This window comes from Engystomops pustulosus, chromosome 2 (genome assembly GCF_040894005.1).
Source record: "Engystomops pustulosus chromosome 2, aEngPut4.maternal, whole genome shotgun sequence".
Classification (NCBI taxonomy): domain Eukaryota; kingdom Metazoa; phylum Chordata; class Amphibia; order Anura; family Leptodactylidae; genus Engystomops; species Engystomops pustulosus.
In genome coordinates, this window is record NC_092412.1 from 153,299,244 (window position 1) to 153,320,416 (window position 21,173).

Consider the following 21,173-nt stretch of genomic DNA (forward strand, 5'->3'; position numbering starts at 1 on the left):
TCCTCTGGTTTGAACAATTTTTGGGACTGCCACATACAGGCACTCAATCTATTCCATTTTACTGGAGGGCCACCTACCTGCTCCTCTGGTTTGAAACATTTTTGGGACTGCCACATACAGGCACTCAATCTATCCCATTTTACTGGAGGGCCACCTACCTGCTCCTCTGGTTTGAAAAATGTTTGGGACTGCCACATACAGGCACTATCCAAATTAAATTGTCTCCATAGCAGCCTCCACACGTTGTCTCCATTGCTACCTCCAAAAGTCGTCCATATAGCTGCCTCCATACATCGTCCCTTTATCAAACGAGGTGTGTCAGGCAGAAATTTGGGTTGTTTTCATGGATTCCACATCAAAGTTGTTAACTTTGTCGCCACCCTGCTGTGTTATCCACAAAATATACTGGCAAACTTTTACCATTTAGGGATATTATTTCAGCGCTTCTTGCGCATCTGTTTACATTCCCCTCACCCGGCATATCCTAAACTTATAAGAACGCTACTACACTTGATCTTATACAAAAGGTTCTTAGAAGTGCTGTTTGGGGAGTAGCCTAGAGACAGGGGCTTGGATTGGCGAAAGCTCGCCTGGCAGCGGAACGCCAGCTCCATGCGCATCATGCGCTTCTTGCGCATCTGTTTACATTCCCCTCACCCGCCATATCCCAAACTTATGAGAACGCTACTACACTTAACTTGGTGCAGGCTGGGACCGAGTCTGACCCTGGGGCTGGTCATATACTGCCGACGCAGAGAATTGCGGGGCCTACCTCGGTCCAGGTCTCAAAGGCCTACTATACCTCCTCCCACCCCTCCTCCACCTCCTCCTCCTCCGAATTACCATCCGTGGGCATGGCGCCATCAGTCGGTAGCTCTAGGCACAGCAGCAGTGCCGTCGCTAAGCGACAGCAGGCGGTGCTGAAACTGCTGAGCCTAGGCGATAAAAGGCACACCGCCCAAGAGCTATTACAGGGCATTCCACATCAAAGTTGTTAACTTTGTCGCCACCCTGCTGTGTAATCCCCAAAATATACTTGCAAACTTTTACCATTTAGGGATATTATTTCAGCGCTTCTTGCGCATCTGTTTACATTCCCCTCACCCGCCATATCCTAAACTTATAAGAACGCTACTACACTTGATCTTATACAAAAGGTTCTTAGAAGTGCTGTTTGGGGAGTAGCCTATAGACAGGGGCTTGGATTGGCGAAAGCTCGCCTGGCAGCGGAGCGCCAGCTCCATGCCAAGATCCAACTAACATAGTTTTAACTGCAGCACCTTTAATCTACTACTAGTTCACTGCCTCCATACATCGTCCCCTTATCAAACGAGCTGTGTCAGGCAGAATTTTGGGTTGTTTTCATGGCTTCCATGTTAACTTTGTCGCCACCCTGCTGTGTAATCCACAAAATATACTGGCAAACTTTTATCATGTACCGATATTATTTGAGCGCTTCTTGCTCACCTCCTTTGGTTCCTCTCTGCCACCCATTGGTTTGAAGCCTGAGTCCATTTAGGGTATGTCGCCATGACACTCTCTAGCCTGCTGCCGCTGCCTCTGCATGCCGTCCCCTATAGTGTCAGGGTCAATTATTGGATGTTTTAGATGCTATCTAGCTTCATTCTGTCACTCTGTCATGGCCATGCTGTTGCCCATAATTTTGGCATAATGGTGCGATTATGCAGCCTCAGAGGCATCCATGCATGCTGCCCCTGCTGTTTCCTGTCCATTTCCGTGGTGTTTCCATCCTTTTCTGAGGTTCCCAGGTGTTTGGCCAAGCTTCCCTGTGCAGAGCCTTGGTCCCCTTGAAAAATGCTCGAGTCTCCCATTGACTTCAATGGGGTTCGTTATTCGAGACGAGCACTCGAGCATCGGGAAAAGTTCGTCTCGAATAACGAGTACCCGAGCATTTTAGTGTTCGCTCATCTCTAAGCATGAACATATTTTATCCTATTTTTTTCTCTCTAATCGTTTGCCATCTTTTCACTCCTGCTAAATACCATCAAGTACATTAGTGAGTTTTCTTCCAGGTGAGCCAGTGCTTCAAATTATTTATTTTTTTCATCAGAGCTTAGAATTCCTCTCGTTTATTTGAAGCATGTTAACATAGCAGAATGCTTATATACATAGTGAAATTGACAATTATATGCAACTCAGTTTGTCAGACTTTATATTGAACTACACAGTAATACTGTGCATCTAGTGTTTTTAGATGACTGTTAAACAGGTTCATAACCAGTTAGAAACTTGCCTGCCTGCCCAATATATTATTATACATTATTTTTACACCTAAAACTATACCTAAATATATGGACTGGTAGCTAAAAAGTCAGGTTGACCTTTTCATTTTAGAGCTCTTTCCTGTGAGGGCCTGCAGATGTCCCAGTTCACACTGGTTGGTTTTAATGCAGTATTTTTCTTTAACTTATAAAGGCTTTGTAGGTAGATTGTTTGATCTGTGGTTTAGAAGAATTGAGACATATTTACTCCTGAAGTTATCCATTAACAAAATGTAAATCTGTAGTTATCTATAGCATCAAAGTAGTCTCTTTGAATAGTTGTCTTCAGCAGGTAATAAAAGTTTTATTGTTACAAAAAAATGTGAAATCTTTAAACATACAGTCTGACAGCTATGATCAGGCCTTCTGGTAATGCCATATTATGAGGCCAGATATCGAGTATCACCATTTCTAGGAATAGTTGTAACAAATAATTTTCCCATGTAAATGTGTAAGTGATTTTACGATTAGCTCTGATCGTAGTGTAGTCGGTTGGTCATTGGGGGCAACGGGTGTCAAGCCCCCACAATCACCTATTACTGACTTATTCCAAGGTCTTCACAGAATATGCTGATGTCAATACCGTTGTCAATTCTTGTCAGAAACTCACTGAAATAACGGAATTATATGGATAAAACTTAACTTTTATTCAGACGTCTTAAAATTCAAATTGGACTGGACACAACCAATAAAAAAGAGCCACTGTTACACATCCTCTGCCATGACTCCTCAAGTATTGTGGAAGAACTAGATGGGTGAAATCAACAGTACCCTCTCTCACCACTAGGTGGTGTATGGGTCAGGGACCACCACCAATATGGTGGAGACAGGGAAGATTAGACCCACTTTTTCTAGATCCACTATTACACTGTTGCTGGTTCAGTAGGAGTTGTTAAGTGTGCGTCTACAAAACCTTCTTAATGGTGAATGGTAGGTGTATGTGATGGCTATAGTCTCCTCTTATTTGGATATAGGCTATATGATCGTAAATCCGACGCCTTCTATCACCACTAGTGTCACATATACACCACTATAACATCAATCATTCAGTCACAGCACATCACTAGGAGATGCAGTGGCGTCCAGGATGAGCAGAGCGCACCCGTCTCACTAGGAATTCAGTGGCAATGTAACCTCATCAATTTTGTAGTTTAAGGCATCCCTCAGTTTTAATGTCTTCACTGGGGGAGCCCACCATGCACCATAGAATAAAGATGTCCTGTAACAAGGGTAGGGATAGAGTAGGATATGTATGTAATCAGTGTTCATGCACACTTAGGACTCAACCAGCACTCGTACACAGTGTGTATTCAGATGCACAACATGCCCTGTCTAGTGCAGTATCTCAATATGCACGCATTCTGAAGATAGCTCTCACACATACATTTGGATCCTCTGCACACTTAGTATAGACTTCGGATGCAAGAACATATGATATCATGTATTGTAATCAATGCATCTCCTGTCCTCATGGGTGCATTTGATATTCATGCATCCCACTAAGTCTAGCTATTATAGGCACATATGATGATTCTGTGCACTAATAAGATCTCATCTACTTCTTATCTCATCTCTATGCGTTTCCCCCACAATGTTGGGTTCATCAGGAGATATATGGACATATACTGTAGAATCAGTGGATAGCTAACAAAATAATAAACAAAACGCAGGCGTCCTGATGGTGGGTGCCGGCGGTCAGATAGTCAGCCGCGAGTTGCGGCACAAAGACGCCAATATTTAAAAAGAGGCAGGTCCCAGCCCTTCTCACATACCCTCCAAGGAGGCCGCCCGATTGGCCCTTAGGTTCGGGCAGAGCGACCAATCACCGGAGAGAGTGGGTGGGGCTAATATCGGGATACCAGCCTGTGGATCGTACAATAGATGTGGCTGAGGACTCCAGGGTAAGTATCTTCATCAAGGTCTTAATTCCAAGGTCTTAAAGGAGATTTCCCATAAAGAAAATTCTCCAATATCAATCTCATCGTGATGTTTACACAATAAAGATCATTTTAACCCCTTACTTTACAATGTTACTTAGTGTTATTGCTGTATTCGCTCCTATCACTCCAGGGTGTATAATTCCAGGGTGTGGGCGGGCACTGTGCAAAAGCCCTTTGCATAGTTTAGTACTGTTGGGAAGTGGTACATTGTTAACATCTCATACTCTCTTCTACAATGCGTTTTTTCATATTTGAAATAAAAGAAATTCAATTTTTTTTCTACATTGCTGCTTGTCTAATACAGACAAAAAACTAAATGTTAGATATCTTTTATAATTTAATGAAAAGCCCTACCTAAAATATTGCATTGAGATAAGTATTCACACCCTTTTCTTGCGACTTAGTTGAAGCAGCACTTACAAGCTCCAGTTTTCTTGAGTATGATGCCACAAGATCTATAAACCTGCATATGGACTGTTTCTGTATTTTTTATTATTATTATTCTCTCAGGTTGCATGGTGCACAGTTGGAGAACATCCATATGTAGATCTCTTCAGAGATTGGGGCTCTGCCTTAGCCACTTAACACAGTCCAAGAATGGTCCCATAGTCACTTTTTGCTTTTTCTTGGCTGTATGCTTAGGGTTATTGTTTTGTTGAAGGCTAAACTTTCAGCCTAGTCTGAGTGTTAGGGCAGTCTGGATCAAGTTTTACTGAAGACTATTTTTTGTGCTTTACTCCAATCGACTCAACACTGACCCGTCTCTCTGTCCCAGCTGCAGAAAAACACCTTCACAGGACAATGTCACCACCATGTCTCGCTGTACGGATGCTACTGTAAAGATGACAAGCAGAGCCTGGTTTCCTTTAGACATAACACATAGAATTGAGGCCACAAAGTTCATGATCCAGTTTCTTGTATCTTGAGAGCACTTTAGTTGCTTTTTTTTATTAGTGACAGAGTTTGATATGCCTTATTTTTAATCAAATAAATTTTTATTAAAGAATTTCAAAACATAAGAAAAACAATTGCAATGGCTTTCAGAAATAGGTTCTATATCTCCCTCCCTACCTGCCTTTGATATGGAAATAGGTGAACTGGATAGCCAGGGTTTCCAACAGGGCAGCCACTGGTCCTCTACACCAAGAGAATGTTGTGAGGACAGAAAATAAATCCACAGATTCAGGGGAGTCAGGACAGCCCCTTCCTTAGAGGGGTGTAATGAATCATATTTAATATGAGGTATCCCCTTCTTTTGGATTAGGTCGCTGAACACACTATGGAATTAATAAAAACAGTGCAAGGGGCGCTGTGGATGACACATAATAATTGAGTCATTGAAATCATATCAGTGAAGTTAGTTCTGCTGATAATAGATGGGGGTTGTTTTCACCAAAAAGTAATCTCATTATCAAATTTGATAAGCAGAGTTTAGCTATGTATATGCTTTAACGTCTGAGGAGACTCTCTCCGATGCCGGCCAAATATATATAACATTCGACTGGCGCTCTGAATCAGCACGACGCCGCCGCATCGCAGAGAGCCAGCCACAATTGCGCAATATATGCGCTGCAGGCTATTCTCACAGGTCCCCGCGACAGAGCGTGGTGGGGAGCATGTCGGCAGGCCCCCTCATGAAAACTGCCGACTGCAGTGCCCAGGATACGAGGGTCCGAACTCTAATTTGGTAAGAGGTAAGATTGATTAAAACCAAGTTCCCCAACATAATTCTTTTTTTAAAAATGGCATAAATAGAAAGGGGCTGAGGGGGAGGATTTCGAGGGCATAGTTGGTGGGGGTCTTTTGGTGGGATGACAGGTCCTCATGTTGAAATCTCCCCATTGTCTTAATGCATATCAGTGGAGTTCAACTCCTTTCCCTCACTTTTTGCATTTCATTATTGACAAATGGTTGATTGCTGTAAGCGAGAAGTGCAGGTGAACTACTAAAGCTGCAGTATCCAGCAATTGCAGGGCTCCCTTTGGAGGCTTAGCAGGGCCCTTTGTCATTGAGCCATGTACAATGGCCGCCTCTGTTCTGCCGCTCATGTTACAGTACCTTTTATGTGCTTGGATCTCCATCTCTGCAGGGTAATATTAGTAGAAAAGGGTCACTGTAGTCTGTATAGTAAGATAGCGCTGACAAGTTGCTGAATTCCGGGTATTAACAGAATAAATGCTGGATACTCAGGCAACATGTGTGTACTCACTTACTCAGCTCTGCCTCCTCTTTAATATGTCATAAAGTCAAGACTAGTTTAGTGCTGCAGTGATTTTTTTAAATTATATCACATCTGTACACCATGACTATTGGATGTTTGGTCACCTCTCTACCTACGCCATTCTCTAAGATTTACTTAGTTTAGTCGGGTGGTCAACTATAGGTAGAATCTTGTTTTTTCTAAACATATTTCATTTAACAATAAGGGGGCACTATGCTGGGAACTTTCAGAAAAGAAGACATTTTTTTTGTACCCTTCTCCTAATTTGTGCATGAAAACAATGCTGTCTTTTTCGGTTTTGCATTGTCAGTTATGAGACCTTACATAGAGAGGGACGTTTACATTATGTCCAATTTTACCACCAAAAGCTTCTACAGACACAATTACATTGTAAGTCTTATGCATATTGTTGTAATATGCATCTGTTTTGTAATGATCCATAATACTTTGCTTATAGCCTGCAGGGGCCCATGTTGTATGTGTTTATAATTGGTATACTTTGTATGCATCTAATTTTACGTACCGTATATACTCGAGTATAAGCCGACCCGAGTATAAGCCGAGGCCCCTAATTTTATCACCAAAAACTGGGAAAACCTGTTGACTCGAGTATAAGCCGAGGGTGGGAAATGCATTGGTCACAGACCCCCGCCAGTACATAGCCAGCTTGCCCCCAGTAGTATACAGCGAGCCCAGCATTAAAAAAAAAATAAACTTACATACTCACCCTCCGGTGGCCCTAATGTACAGCGCTGCTCCCCCGATGTCCGCACGGCTTGTCTTCAGGCATCCGCTTCTGTCTTCTGCAGGGCGCCGCCATTGTTCTCTCCAGGCAGGCGCATAGAATGACGCACCGCTGCTGACGTCATGCTAGGCGCCGCCTGGGAGAAAAACAATGGCGGTGCCCTGCAGAAGACGGGCGCGGAAGCCTGAAGAGAAGCCGCGCGGACATCGGGGGAGCAGCGCTACGCATCGGGGCCACCGGAGGGTGAGTATATAAGTTTATTTTTTTTAAAGTAATTTTTACTTTCGTATTGACTCGTGTAGAAGCCGAGGGGACGTTTTTCAGCACATTTTTTGTGCTGAAAAACTCGGCTTATACAAGAGGATATACGGTAATTTCACATTGGTGCCTATTATATTTATATAATTTAACTTTGTGTATTAATGTTTATCCCTTAAGTATGCATTTGATCTGCAATTGGAATAAAAAATATGTACAACTTCTTTTGCACAGGCCACTTCAGTTGGGAAAAATATTTGAAGGAGACGGGATCTCAACCAGCCCCTCCTCACTGCTTCAGACAGGTGAGACGCCTCAAATAAACATGCAATATCACACAAGGGCAATTGTATTTTGAAGCCTTTGTGTGATGTATTTGAATTGCACTTCCGCATAATCATTTACATTATGAATTCATTGTTAACACCCTCAGGACACAGGCCTATTTTTTATCTAACATGGGCATAAGAGGGCTTGTTTTTTGCAGATTTGTATTTTCCAATGGGTTAATTTTTATGTTAAAAATAGCAGAATGATAACTATATATTTTCTCTTTCCTGTAACGGAACAGAAAACAAAACAGGTGTTTTGCCACTTGTTGTTTAGTTAAACCTTTTACGCAGTTCACTGTACAGTATAATAACCATGATAAAATGATTCTGTAGCTTAGTACCATTAAGGAGATACCAAACAGGTTTTCTTTTGTTTTACACTTAAAACCATATTTGGCCATATAAGGAAGGCTAAAACTTTTTTTTTTATTCCTCAATCAAAAGAGGATAATTTGTGCTTGTTTATTGGGGTAACTTTATCAAGCAGGTAAACGCTTTCCTGATGATGATACTTTCACAGCATTAAAGGTATAACGCCCTATGCAAGGTAGAGAGTTCCACTAATCCTGCTCACTCTACTCCCCAGCTTAGCACTGCCTTTATTACCTTAAATTATTTTTGAAGGTAAGTAAAATATAAAATCACACAAATTAACCTCAAACACAGTGCTTCAGTACTGCTTCAAACACAGTGCTCTACTTTATGTCACCAGTAACACTGAAGACACAATGAGGTAGATTTATTAAGCGAGCAAACTTAGTCACTGTGTTGCTGCTCCAGATTTATCAAGGTGTCTGATACAGGATGATAAATATGGAGTAGTTTAAGACTGTCTAGACTAACTTTGCACTAGTTGGTGCACAACCCACAAGTGGCTGAGAGCCTCCAGTTGCTGCCTGCACCCTGCTGCTGGCAGATCCTAGATCTCTGTGTAGCAGATAGTAAGTATGAATAACACAATGGCTGACAGCAGTTTGTCGATTAAAAGGTCCATGGCCAACTCGGCTGCATCACAACTGAGCTGTTATAACAGATGTCATGTCCGGACCTTCAGCAAGAATCTTAACTATACCAATAATTAATTTGGATGTCTTGCAGATCGCCTTAAAGGAAAGCAGTTTCCCATGTCAGTATATCCAACAGTGGATTCCATTTTTTTATAAAGTGTTAATATTTACTCACCTTTTTATTCATTTTTACTTTTATTCTCAGTCCTGCTCTCCCCCATCCAATGATTACAAGATTGGAATGAAGTTGGAAGCCCAAGACCCAAGGAACACAACCTCCACTTGCATTGCCTCTGTGGTAGGCCTCACAGGAGCAAGACTTAGATTGCGTCTTGATGGAAGTGACAACAAAAATGATTTCTGGAGATTGGTAGACTCATCAGAGATCCAACCCATTGGCACGTGTGAAAAGAATGGAGGCATGCTGCAGCCTCCACTAGGTGAGTTATTGCATTTCCTTTCTATACAGCTACATTTTCTCTATGAAGGGATGAGGCACTGGCTAACCAGTAATGGATTGTACAAACAGAGTCATTTTCCAGTGCTGTATTTAATATTACAGATAGATTGGTACTGCCTAGGCTCTGTTTACACCATGCATAGTCTGTGCATAGTGTAAAAAGGCACAGCTACTTCCCTATATTCATGCTGGGCTCTGTCCTTCTCGCTTATCCGAAAACTTAAACATTAAGCATGTTAAAATTTATCGTACCCAATCCTTCTTTCTTCCAGTAGGCCGCACACATGAAATGATTAACCATTCAGCTACAGGCAGTTCCCAGGTCACGTACAAGTTCTATAGATTTGTTCTAAAGATCAATTTGTATGTAAATTGGAACAAGTATATTTTGTAAGTGTAACTCCAGACAAAGTATTTTTTGTTCCCTGGGACAATTGGATGTAAAATAAATTTGGGTTGACAATGGAACATGCAATAATGATAAAGGTAGTTAATTGCAGACACTTTACAGCTGATCATTGCAGCCTGGAACTAAAGTACAGTAAATTACCTGAATCCAGAAAGGTCTGTTTGTAACTATGGGTAACTCCAAGTCAGGTGTTCTTAAAGCCTCACGCACATGACCGTATGGTCTTTTCTGTTCTGTATAACTATGGGACGTATTGCAAAAGTATGGCAACATATTGCACTGTATCTGTATAAAATACGGTGGGCTGGCAGATGATGGATGGCTGACAGAATGCATGTTCCACTGGTTCTGGATACTGCACATATATACGGCAGCATACGGTGCACAGCCGTATGCAGCACGTATTTAGCCCATATTTTATATGTTCCCATTGACTTCTATAGGCAGTACAGAACAGAAATACAGTAGAAAATAGGACATGCTTTATATTTTTATGCGGCTCACTTACGGTGCGGTACGGTACGGTGAACAATACGGCCATGTACATGGATGGTCGTATTGCCCATTGGAATGCATGGGGCCGTGTTTCGCCGTATATACGGACGTTTTTGTATGGTCGTTTGCATGCGGCCTATGTTGGGAACTGCCTGTACATCCTTGTGTGCAAGGCCAGTTTTATTAAAAAGGGGAAACAAAGCTCAAAGCTGTTATAGTTGCAGTAGGCAATATTTTATTAGCTGTTTAGGCCATGACAGCATCCATTTATAGCATTATACCTGACCCTTGCCTTAACTTATTTTGTGTGTGAAAATACACATTTGGATGCTTGTACATGTTCTTATTTACATGGATTTCATGACTGTAACCAAAACTGTATTTAGGTTTTAGACTTAATGCCTCTTCTTGGCCCATGTTCCTTCTGAAGACACTAAATGGAGCTGAGATGGCACCAGCAAAAGTTTTCCACAAGGTATGCTTGTATTCTGTTCTTTTAAATTGTTTACTATTGTTAAAGTTATCTGTAGATAAAGATGAATATAACTTAAAAATTCATATATTTGTGTAGTAAAATGTATTCTCCAAGTAATGTATACATTCCTAGGCTGCTATTCTTTCTTCGTGTCCTTAGAGCTCATTCTATGTTCTTTTGAAGGGTTCCTCACTGATGTCATTATTCAGAAGCATGGTAATGTGCTTTCCCTTTCAGTAGTAACCTTGGTTTAGATACACAAGAGCATGGAAACATGTTGTGATGTTGTGAGGAACCTATACAGTGGTGGTGAGATATTGCATAGGCCAATAACAGCGACTAGGTGCAGATGGTGCCATTAGACCCAGGATCTTTAGGGGGCCATAAGGTATCTTTCCCATGTATGTAGACCAGTACCATAAACAATACATTATAGTTGACGCTCTACAACACATTTTGCTTTGGGACCCAGTAACTGTAAAGCAAACCTGTCACCAGGTATACCATGTGCCACTGATGCCTCTATCCATAGGATTTGATCAAGCATTCTTCTAAAAAATACTTTTGTTGATGTTCTCTGTTCCACTCATGGAAGCAGGGAGCTGCAGTATACAGTCTACATATCCCACCTCCTCGCTGACGCACCTAACCCAGCCTCCTCATGAATAAGAGAACCTTTGTGACATTGCATTTAGCCAGGTCTCCATCAGTCTGCACCTTTCTGAGGGAGTGGTTAATGATGTAGCACTGCTGAGTCACAGACATCCCCTGTCTGTCTTTCTCTCAATGTTCCAGCAAGAGATTGTGTAGAATTTCCTATCTTTCCTAGATCCCATTCAGGGGAAATCTAAGGGAGTTGCCATATATACTCGAGTATAAGCCTAGTTTTTCAGCACAAAAAATGTGCTGAAAACCCAAACTCGGCTTATACTCAAGTAAAAATGTCGGATGTCGGCACACACATTAGAATGTCAGCGTGCGGCTGATGTCAGGATGCATGCGACGGACCAGGACAGGTAGCCGATGCCGGGCCGCAATGGATAGAAGAGGACCTGCTTGGTGGGGGGTACACTTTTTTTTTTTTTTTTTTAACTTGAGTGTAACCATACTCGAGTATATATACGGTACTTATTTTGGGTGGGGTAATTTGAATGGCTCCCTTTAAATTGTTGGGGTTTTTATTTTTGCCTTTTTAGACAAGAAATTTGTTTTCATTTTTGTTTTTAGTTTGAACCATCTGTGGTATAAAAAAAAAGTTCTGTGAAGCCTTTGTGTGAAGAACATAAGTGTGGTTTAGTCCCCAATTAGTTACTTATCTTTTCAAAGGAACCTCCTTCTCCAGCTCAGAATAACTTTGAGATCGGCATGAAGCTGGAGGCAGTAGACAGAAAAAATCCCCATTTCATCTGCCCAGCAACCATTGGAGAAGTGAGGGGCAGCGAGATCCTTGTGACTTTTGATGGATGGAGAGGAGCTTTTGATTATTGGTGCAGATATGACTCCAGGGATATATTTCCTGTTGGGTGGTGCTCTCTGACAGGTGACAACCTTCAGCCTCCTGGCACTAAAGGTATGTAGATGTTTACATCCCAAAAGGGGACAATGTTTTGGTTTTGTCATTAATCCTCCTGTTTATTCAGAAATATTCACTATAAACATATTTAAGTAACATGGTTGTAGGAGATCAGACATTTAGAATAATTATAGTGAAAACACTATGTTGCACACATTGCTGCTTAAAGGAAACCTACCACTTGAAGTGGCAGGTATAAGGGGGAACTACCGAACACCAGATCAGGGTGCGCTGGTGCCGGAGCTTAGTTTTGTTAGTGTTTTAAACCGCAGTATCGCGGTTTAAAACACATTTTAAACTGTATGGCCGAAGCTGCTTCGGCGCAGGGAGGTACTCGCTCGGCGCACCATGCGCGCAACCGTGCCCGCGGCTCTCATTCACTTCCTATGCAGCCGCGTGCACGGTCGCGCATGGTGCGCCGAGCGCGTACCTCCCTGCGCCGAAGCAGCTTCGGCCATACAGTTTAAAATGTGTTTTAAACCGCGATACTGCGGTTTAAAACACTAACAAAACTAAGCTCCGGCACCAGCTCACCCTGAGCTGGTGCTCGGTAGTTCCCCCTTATACCTGCCACTTCAAGTGGTAGGTTTCCTTTAAGGATAACATTATTCCTTCAATTACTCATGTTTAGTAAGAGTTTCAAATAAATGGAAAGGATTAACATTCTTCCCAATCCTGACTAATATAAAGGTGAAATCTTGCTGCAACAACTAGTGCTTTGCTGCCGATAGCATGGTCACAGCTCCTTTACCTGCACCATACATGGGAGCAAGTCGTAGATCCTGTATGGTACAATGCAATTAGGTCTATTAGCAGAAAGATTTATCTTTGCAAAAATCCAGATCTGGAAAATTACATAAAGGCTGCATTTACATGAACGTGTGCCCACATGGCCATGGCCGGGCGGGCCCACGTCAGGCGCGCTGGAGAGGAGGGATGAGCACTGCTCACCCTTCCCCTCTGCATAGAAAATAGAGCCGCACGGCCGTTGTTACGGCCAAAGATAGAGCATGTTCTATATTTTTTGCGGCCACGGCACAGTACAGTGAGCACAAGTTGTGGAGGACGTATATGGGGGGGGGGGGGAATTTGCAGACATATATATTCCCCCCCTCCAAACGTTTGTGTGAATGCTGCCAAAGAGTATTTCAGAATAGGTTTTATTTTACTCTCCAATAGAGAGATCCACTCGTGGTCCAGCCACTATCCAGTGCACACTTCTTTATTTGAAAAATCACCGTATAAGACAGATAACAAGGTCTACGCATTTCTAGTGGGTCAACCGCTCTTAATCATGACTGATACATGTGCATTGGATATTGGCTGCACCACGAGTGGATCTCTCTATTGGAGCTTTTGATACCTCAGCAGCGAGGTGGCCTGTGCCTACTCCTCCACACCAGGCATTGTGTTTAGAAGGTGAGCTCACTCCTTTTTTTCTGTGGCTTTATTTTACTCTGGATGATAGGCGTTATATCAGATTTTATAGATTTTTAAATACTAATAGGCTATTTCGGCATGTCAGTACTGTGCATAAATCATTGATGATAGCCGATTAGTAGATACATCCTCTTACCACTTGTCTCTTACCCTTCCATTTTCCTTTCACGTTATTGTTGTTACAAAAGTATCTATTTTTTATACAGTGGCCATTCCTAAAAGTCCAGCTCCTGCTGCAGGTATTGCTTCTGGGATCTTGCGAGGCCCTAAAACATTGCTACCTGGTGTACCAGGACGTAGACGTCGAAAGCCAGGAAGAAAGAAGGGACAGTTGCCTAAAGCTCTTGCACATCAGTTGACAAGCCAACCGGCGAAACTTTGTGAACCTTTCCGGTTTCCCAAAAAGAGAGGTCCCAAACCAGGAAGCAAGGTACACAGCTTTAACAAATGCCAACCCAGTGAAGAAGCATTAAAGAACTCTAATACAGATAATAATTGAAATTCTTTTTTTTTTCTATATATTGCTACTTAAATATAGATATAACTATGTTCAACTATGTCCATAATGCTGTATGTATATCATTATTACCATTAATACAGTTCAGCTTATATAACTGCTTATATAACAGGGGTGTTTGCCATGTCCCCATTATGAATCGTATCACCTGTAATCATCTATCACTTTTGCAATAAAATTGTGCTTGGTTTCTCCTATATTAGTACTTCACTCTCTAGAGGATTTTTTTCCTCTTGCAAAGAAAAAAATCCATCAGAGAAGTATCTTGATGACATGTTAAGAAACACTTACTGAAGCAGAATTCTAACTATGAATTAGCTTCATTATGTATTTTTATCCACTAAGGAGAAGACAGATAAGCAGGAAGTCAGACTGCTCTTTGACTGATTTGAAGTGTGGGAAGCAGCAGCTACTGAGAAATTTTTTTTAATATAAACATGTTGGGGAAATAATTTTTATGCATTGTAGATGCTATGCAAAAAAAGATTGCCCTAAAGGTGTACATAGCCCTTATATGTGTAACATTACATTTACCCTTATTATCATTTTTTTTATAAACAGTACTGTATATTTACATATATGATAACGTTTAATGTTCAACCTTTCATGTTATAATAGGCTTATCAAATATTTTCACATAATCCATTTTTTTTTTAACAGAGAAAGCCACGACTTTTGCTAAACCAAGTCCCAACTTCCCCAACAAACAGCACCCCAGAGCCAGATACAAGCACTGTACCACAAGATGCTGCCACGATTCCATGTGCTGCCATGCAGGCACCCACAGGTATAACCTTTGCACCCAATAGTTGAAGCCTTTATATATTTATGCTAAACTAATATTATTAAATTACCTCTTCTTGTTTTGTACAGTAAGACCACATGAAACTGTGTAATTTGATTCTCCCCAGCAAGTGCATGTTCCTTACCAACTGTAAATAGCATTATACCCTAGAAACATCAGGGAAGTCATGATATTATTGAAGCTCTGCAAAATCATATCAATGGCATGTAATAGTAGGATAAATGACCATATGTCATATATTTGATACTTTCAGAACCTAGAATAGCTCAGGACCCTGCAAACTAGAAAAGGTTGTGGGCTGTAAATAACTGGGTTAAGCAAGGTAATACATTTGCAACTTTCATCTTAAACTATGTTCACTGCTTCCCACTCCGCGAGCGAGGGGGGAATAATGTGTGAACTGTAAGGACAGTAGCTAAAATGAATGTCGTAAAGAATGGGATGTCCACTCGGGAGAATTGGCAACTGTCATGAATTTTTCTCATTGTAGTATACTAAACTTAGAAATGGCCTTAGAACTCTTCCCAGATTAATGTGATCTCTAACAGCATTACTGATGTTTTTCCTGTTGTGTTAACGGACAACTTATTGTTGCAGACCGGCACACTGACAAACGTTTCCACATGTTGCTTCTGAATGTTGCCTACACCTTGTGTCCTAATAAGATGTGTCCCAATAAGAAGTTCTGGAGGAACAATGTTCCTCAGAACTTCTTTTATTACAACTCCATACGCTGCGATTGTGGCAATATATAGTTATAAAACTTATGCTACTTACATTTACATCTCACTTCAAAGTTGATTTTCTGGCTAAAGCCACTACACTGGACCATAAAAGAAACAAAAACTGGAAGGTGGTTTATTAGATCTATTGCTGATGACCGGTTCCCTTTAAGACTTTCTAAGGAGTAGGTGTTTTGTTTATTATGTCTTGTTACACAAAATGAAATCAAATAGGTTGCAATTTCTTTTGCTTAAGACTTTATGTAAACATGTTCTTACCTGCTCTGTACTATTTTTTTTTTTCTAGTTTGCATTTACCTAAACAGGAATGGAGATGCTGGCCCTCACCTTGACAGAAAGAAAGTTCAGCACCTTCCAGATCATTTTGGACCAGCACGAGCATCTGTTGTCCTGCAGCAAGCAGTACAAGCCTGCATAGACTGTGCTTACCATCAGAAAACGGTGTTTGCTTTCCTAAAACAGGGTCATGGTGGGGAAATTATATCTGGTGAGTGCCAAATGGTTTTTTTTCTGCTACAGTGTGTTGGCTTAGTAGATACTAAAACAAAAAAAGTCAGTTTCCAACTCTAAAGCCTGTGTTTATGCCGTACCAATAATCAGACTTTGATGGCCTCTTCTGCGTATTGCCCATGAATGAGAATTCCCTGTCTGGGTGAAAATTGTTTAAAGGTATTTTAGTGCAGAATACACACTAAAATCTAGTGTGAACATATCCTTACTTTTCACTGGACTCTGCATCATCTTTTTTTGCTGTACCTACAATATTCTAAGTGTTTGCAAAATCAATATACAGCAAACATCCAAGAGGAATCACAGTATGGGGAAGAAGTATCCACCGATCTTTCATGTTTCAGGCCTCTCCGGGCCCATAGTCCTAGAATCATGATAAACATAAGATTGGAGAATAATTTTTCCTATTTCTGTGTTTCTTCTTGGATAATGTTCAAATAGACATCCAACACCCAGGTAAATTATGCAAAAATAAAGCTGAAAACTGTACACTTTGAGGCAGATGTATCACATTTTAGGTGCTGTTAAATTTTTAGTGCGCCTGGTTTTAGTCTCTCTTTTGCGCCTGTATTATCGCTTTTTGGCAACTGTGATGAATTCATTAATTTGCTCAGCATGATTTTCTGCTTAGGGGTCGTCTGCAAGTCAAGTTTTCTTACCTTCTTATTGACGCAGCCTGAAAAGGCTCTAGTGACCTGGCATTTTTTAGCGAATTTTCGTTAGCGCCGGTTTAGGGTCCATGCTTCCTTAAATCTTTTTGTGGTGTTTTTTTTTTTTTAGGACACCTAGAGCTAGTTAAAAAGGTAATAAAACTTTAAACTTTTTTTTAAAAAAATTTTTTAAAAGTGGAAAAAAGCCTTTTTTTTGTAATTTTTAGTATGAATTCCTTATTTTGTTTCGGTCGTTTTCATGTATAATATGTATAGTCTCTATCGTGATGCTTTTTGTAGTGTAGTGGGGGATTTTTTTTATAATATGGGGAAATGTCATTATATTTTTATGAATATTCATTAATATATATATATTTTTTTTACTTGGGCATATGTATGAGTGAGCAGTCTGGAAGGGTTTGGTTGCCATCTATTCAAAGTATATGATACAGCCAAAGCGTACCTATGATTTAGTTTTTGCTCATTCTTTTGCAGCGGTGTTTGAGAGGGAGCAGCACACACTGAACCTTCCAGCAGTAAACAGTATTGTGCATGTTCTGCGCTTTTTGGAGAAGCTTTGCCGGAATCTACGTAGTGACAACTTATTTGGGAATCAACCGTTTACTCATAATCCTGCACCACAGGCTGGATCATATGAGAATGACCGATATTTAACAGGTACTATATGAAACAGCACTATTCAGAAAAGATTGACGTATTTGGAAAAAAGCTTAGTTACTGTCATAAACATACGAATGTTGCAAGTCAGAAAGCCAGACGGTGAACATATGCGTACGGTATGATTTGGGTCATTGTAATGTTGAAATACTAATTGAAAGGACATTCCAATAGAGTAACGTGATTATAAAAGTATTCAAACTCCATGTTTATGCCAGTAGTAACCTATAACCAACATTTGCCACATCCCTGCTTAAAATAAAGGCCAAAATTGACACATGTTATATCACAGAATTAATGATTTCATGTAAACTCCTTAAATTTAGAACAATCCTCTTTCAATTAATGATTCATTTCTCAGAATATTACTCTACTACACTTGCAAGTAGTTTATATGTTATGTATTTGTAGCCCTTTTACCAAAAATATTTATAAATGTTTATTTGGTTAATCCTTTGGACTGCTTTTTTATTTGTAGTGAACCCCTGGTTGTCCAGTGCTCATAACAATTTTTTTTATATTTCTCAGAAAGGTGTAATTTTGAGGGCAGCCTCCATGGTCCTGGCAGAGGATCCAAGAGATTCTCTCAAGAAATACCCCCCTACAATGCTCCCCTGTGTCCCAAAGTACCAAAGAATGATTGCCACGCATCAGAAGGTAAGCTTGGTAACTATCCTTTTGCAACTCACACACACTATACATTAACAAAAAAATAGCAAGATGTAGTTCTCACTCAGTGCTCTAAATATATGGCACTTAGATGCTAAAGGCTTACAGGTAGTGTCATGCTATTTATAGCCCCTTAGATGCCACAGTCAATAACGAGTACCAACCCTATATTTTTATCATGTTATTTAAGTCAAACTGAATATGCTGTAGAAAAATAAATGAATGAGGAATTCAGGTAATCTTTACCCAAAGCGATAAATAGAAGGTTTGAGAAGTATAAGCCCTTCACTATATAAATTATATATTACAAAATCAAACAGGCCTGAAGAATAGTTACTCTTTACATTTATACTGCCTTTAAAATCATTTTTTCTCTCCCCACACTATAATGACTAATAATAAGTGATTACAATGTGATATGACTCTAAAACGGTACCAAGGAAAACTACTATAGGTTTCTCAATAAACAAGTTATTGTGACTGAAACACACACCAAAAAATACACATGTGTTTTTGCTGTAAAAACCTATAGATTTATACCTCACAAGTTATAAAAAAAAACTATTGACAATTGCTGTTGTTACTTTTTGGAGAAAAAAATAAAAAATTTTGTCATAATGAGGTAAAGCTGTTGCCGTTAGAAGACCTCCATCTTCCATGCTATATCTCTCCTGTAGACAGTGAGCTAATAAGTTTTAGCTCAGTGTCTGTAGAAGGAAGACCTCCTTCCTCTGTATGATTCTCTACTTTTTTATTTGTTTTTTTTTCTTTTGTTAGGAAACACAGATCTTAAATGTACTGTTATCCCCAGTGGGAAGGACAAGTACAGGCTAACATTTGCACTGCCCTCATTCTCCTCCAAGAAGGCAGCAGAAACAGAGGAGCCCAGTTCCCCTATTGCCCATTAGCCATTTTGTTACTGGTAGATTGCACCCCCACTCAAGCCCACTCTCATAATCACTTGAGTGTCACTGTAGGGGAGAGGCAGCTTAGTTGGGGAAGCCAAAAAGAAGAGGCTGAAGGTGGGGTAAATATAGACTGAAGGAAATATTTTACAATTCCTCAACCACTCTTATCATCAGTGCAAAGCCCCCTAACCTCAAATGGACGGCTGCAGCAGCTTCTATTTTTCTATGTCCTATGTTTTATTCTTGGACGCTTGACTCTTCTCCTTGGGACGGGTGAAATGAGGGGACAGGAGACTTCATTTTCAATGTACTAGAGGAGGAGAATATTGCCTACACGATTCTAGATTTGAAAACCATGAATTGGATCATTTAAAGAGTAACTGTATAGCCCTTGGGATTCAAAACAACTTTGCCTGTTATATTTATTACCTATATACAGTAGTTTCCTTGCTATAGCCCTCAGATTACCTCATTGCTGTAATGGCTGCCTCCTCTCCATGTGCTGATAAGCCTTATGAATCGGTACTGTGTTTAAACTTTGTTTCTGTCGGTTTCCTGAGAGAAGGGAAGAAGCTGCTGCCTCCTGTTCACAGGGGAAGAGGTCATGTGTCAGTGAACTTGGCACAGTTGGATGTGTATGCAGATGTCTCCTGCACAGAATAGTGAGGTACAAGTCTCCCTGTTCCCTATCAGTCCCTCCATCCTAGTCTGTGATTCTACAGAACTTTCTGTCTGCTACTTCATGCTGCTCACTTCCCCCACCTTGTCATCAGCAATATCAGCTCTGTCCAGATAAGCTATTAACCCTTACTGCTCATACTGCACAGGCATACACTTCATGTACTTTCACTTATAACATGTTCCCTGCTCCTCAGCGTGATGGAAGCTGTCAGTCTGTCACCATATACATCCTATATGTGCACTGTGCAGTGTTCAGTGGATTTACTTGGGAAACTATATGGATTTAATGCTAAATTACTTTGAGAGAGAACACAAGGCATCATGGGATCTGTGGGCAAGCTAACTGGCTTCAGCCTGAGGGTAGAGATTGACTGACAGATATTAGTCTCTGCCTACTTTAGCTCTAGTGAGAAAGATTTTTGTCACACACTTTCAGAACAGAAAATGCCATAACTTTGGAAAGAAATGGGTGAGCAGCACAAAGTAGGCATCGTTCTGTTTGTTTTCAAAGGGGGAATCACATATTATAATTTGGTAAAATCACTATAGCTTTACAGTTACGCTTTAAGTACAAAGATTCTGCATGAAATCTCTTGTTATATTTCCAGAAAAAGGACAATTTATGAAGATGTTGGTTTTTAATTTATGAAGATACCCTAGATCCGTTGACTCTGTTTTGTTGGGTATTCGACCACACCAACTCCTGTTTTTCACCTGAAAAATGAATAACCTTGGTGGGGATAGATTTCCGCATGGCTTCTTCAAGAGAATATTTTATAGCTTTTGAAGAACCTCCAACCTGTCCTTTGGATTTTTTTCTTCCACTTCACATGCAAGGGAGTTCTGTTTGGTCAATTTCACATTTTGTCCTCCTTAACTTTTTATTTCTGTCTGTTAGTCTGTAACACTTTGTATGGTTAACCAGAATCCACATTTCTGGCATAGAAAATGTGATGGTGGATTTGAGAGCGTGGTACCTTCATCTTAATTTTGAAAGAATTATGCATCAAATTAGGCACCCTGGCAATTTTCTGGCAACATGAACAGCACCATGCTGATGGCAAGAAATCTTCCTTCCAGAATCTACCACAGAATCTGACTGTCATTGTTTAGTTGGTGTGAGGAACATCAGATTTCTCTAATACATTTTTAAATGTTTTCATTCATTCGGGAACTCCATTTTAGCCCTATCAAATGATAAAAAGTTTGTCTTAATTTTTAACACCAGTTTGCCTCTGAACCTGATGTGCACACTTTTTCAGGGTGTTCATGCAGCCCTTTTGTATTGTTGTGCCAGATTTCCTTTGGTTATTCTAGAATGGGAACTCGTAGATGGACTTTCCCACCACAGCAATGGAGACCTATTGTATCCTAT

General features: G+C 40.5%; 1 protein-coding gene across 3 annotated transcripts in view; it reads left to right on the forward strand.

Annotated features, from left to right (window-relative positions):
• The window catches only part of SCMH1 (Scm polycomb group protein homolog 1), a 42,068-nt gene that overhangs the window by 16,583 nt on the left and 4,312 nt on the right, over window positions 1-21,173 (forward strand). For all 3 annotated transcript variants that reach the window (XM_072136958.1, XM_072136956.1, XM_072136957.1), the window contains 9 exons: window positions 7,681-7,751; window positions 8,991-9,225; window positions 10,536-10,624; window positions 11,951-12,194; window positions 13,844-14,067; window positions 14,815-14,941; window positions 15,989-16,189; window positions 17,358-17,540; window positions 18,069-18,197. In XM_072136958.1, coding sequence (XP_071993059.1) covers window positions 7,681-7,751; window positions 8,991-9,225; window positions 10,536-10,624; window positions 11,951-12,194; window positions 13,844-14,067; window positions 14,815-14,941; window positions 15,989-16,189; window positions 17,358-17,540; window positions 18,069-18,197 — 1,503 coding nt within the window. The remainder of the gene's footprint in view (window positions 1-7,680; window positions 7,752-8,990; window positions 9,226-10,535; window positions 10,625-11,950; window positions 12,195-13,843; window positions 14,068-14,814; window positions 14,942-15,988; window positions 16,190-17,357; window positions 17,541-18,068; window positions 18,198-21,173) is intronic.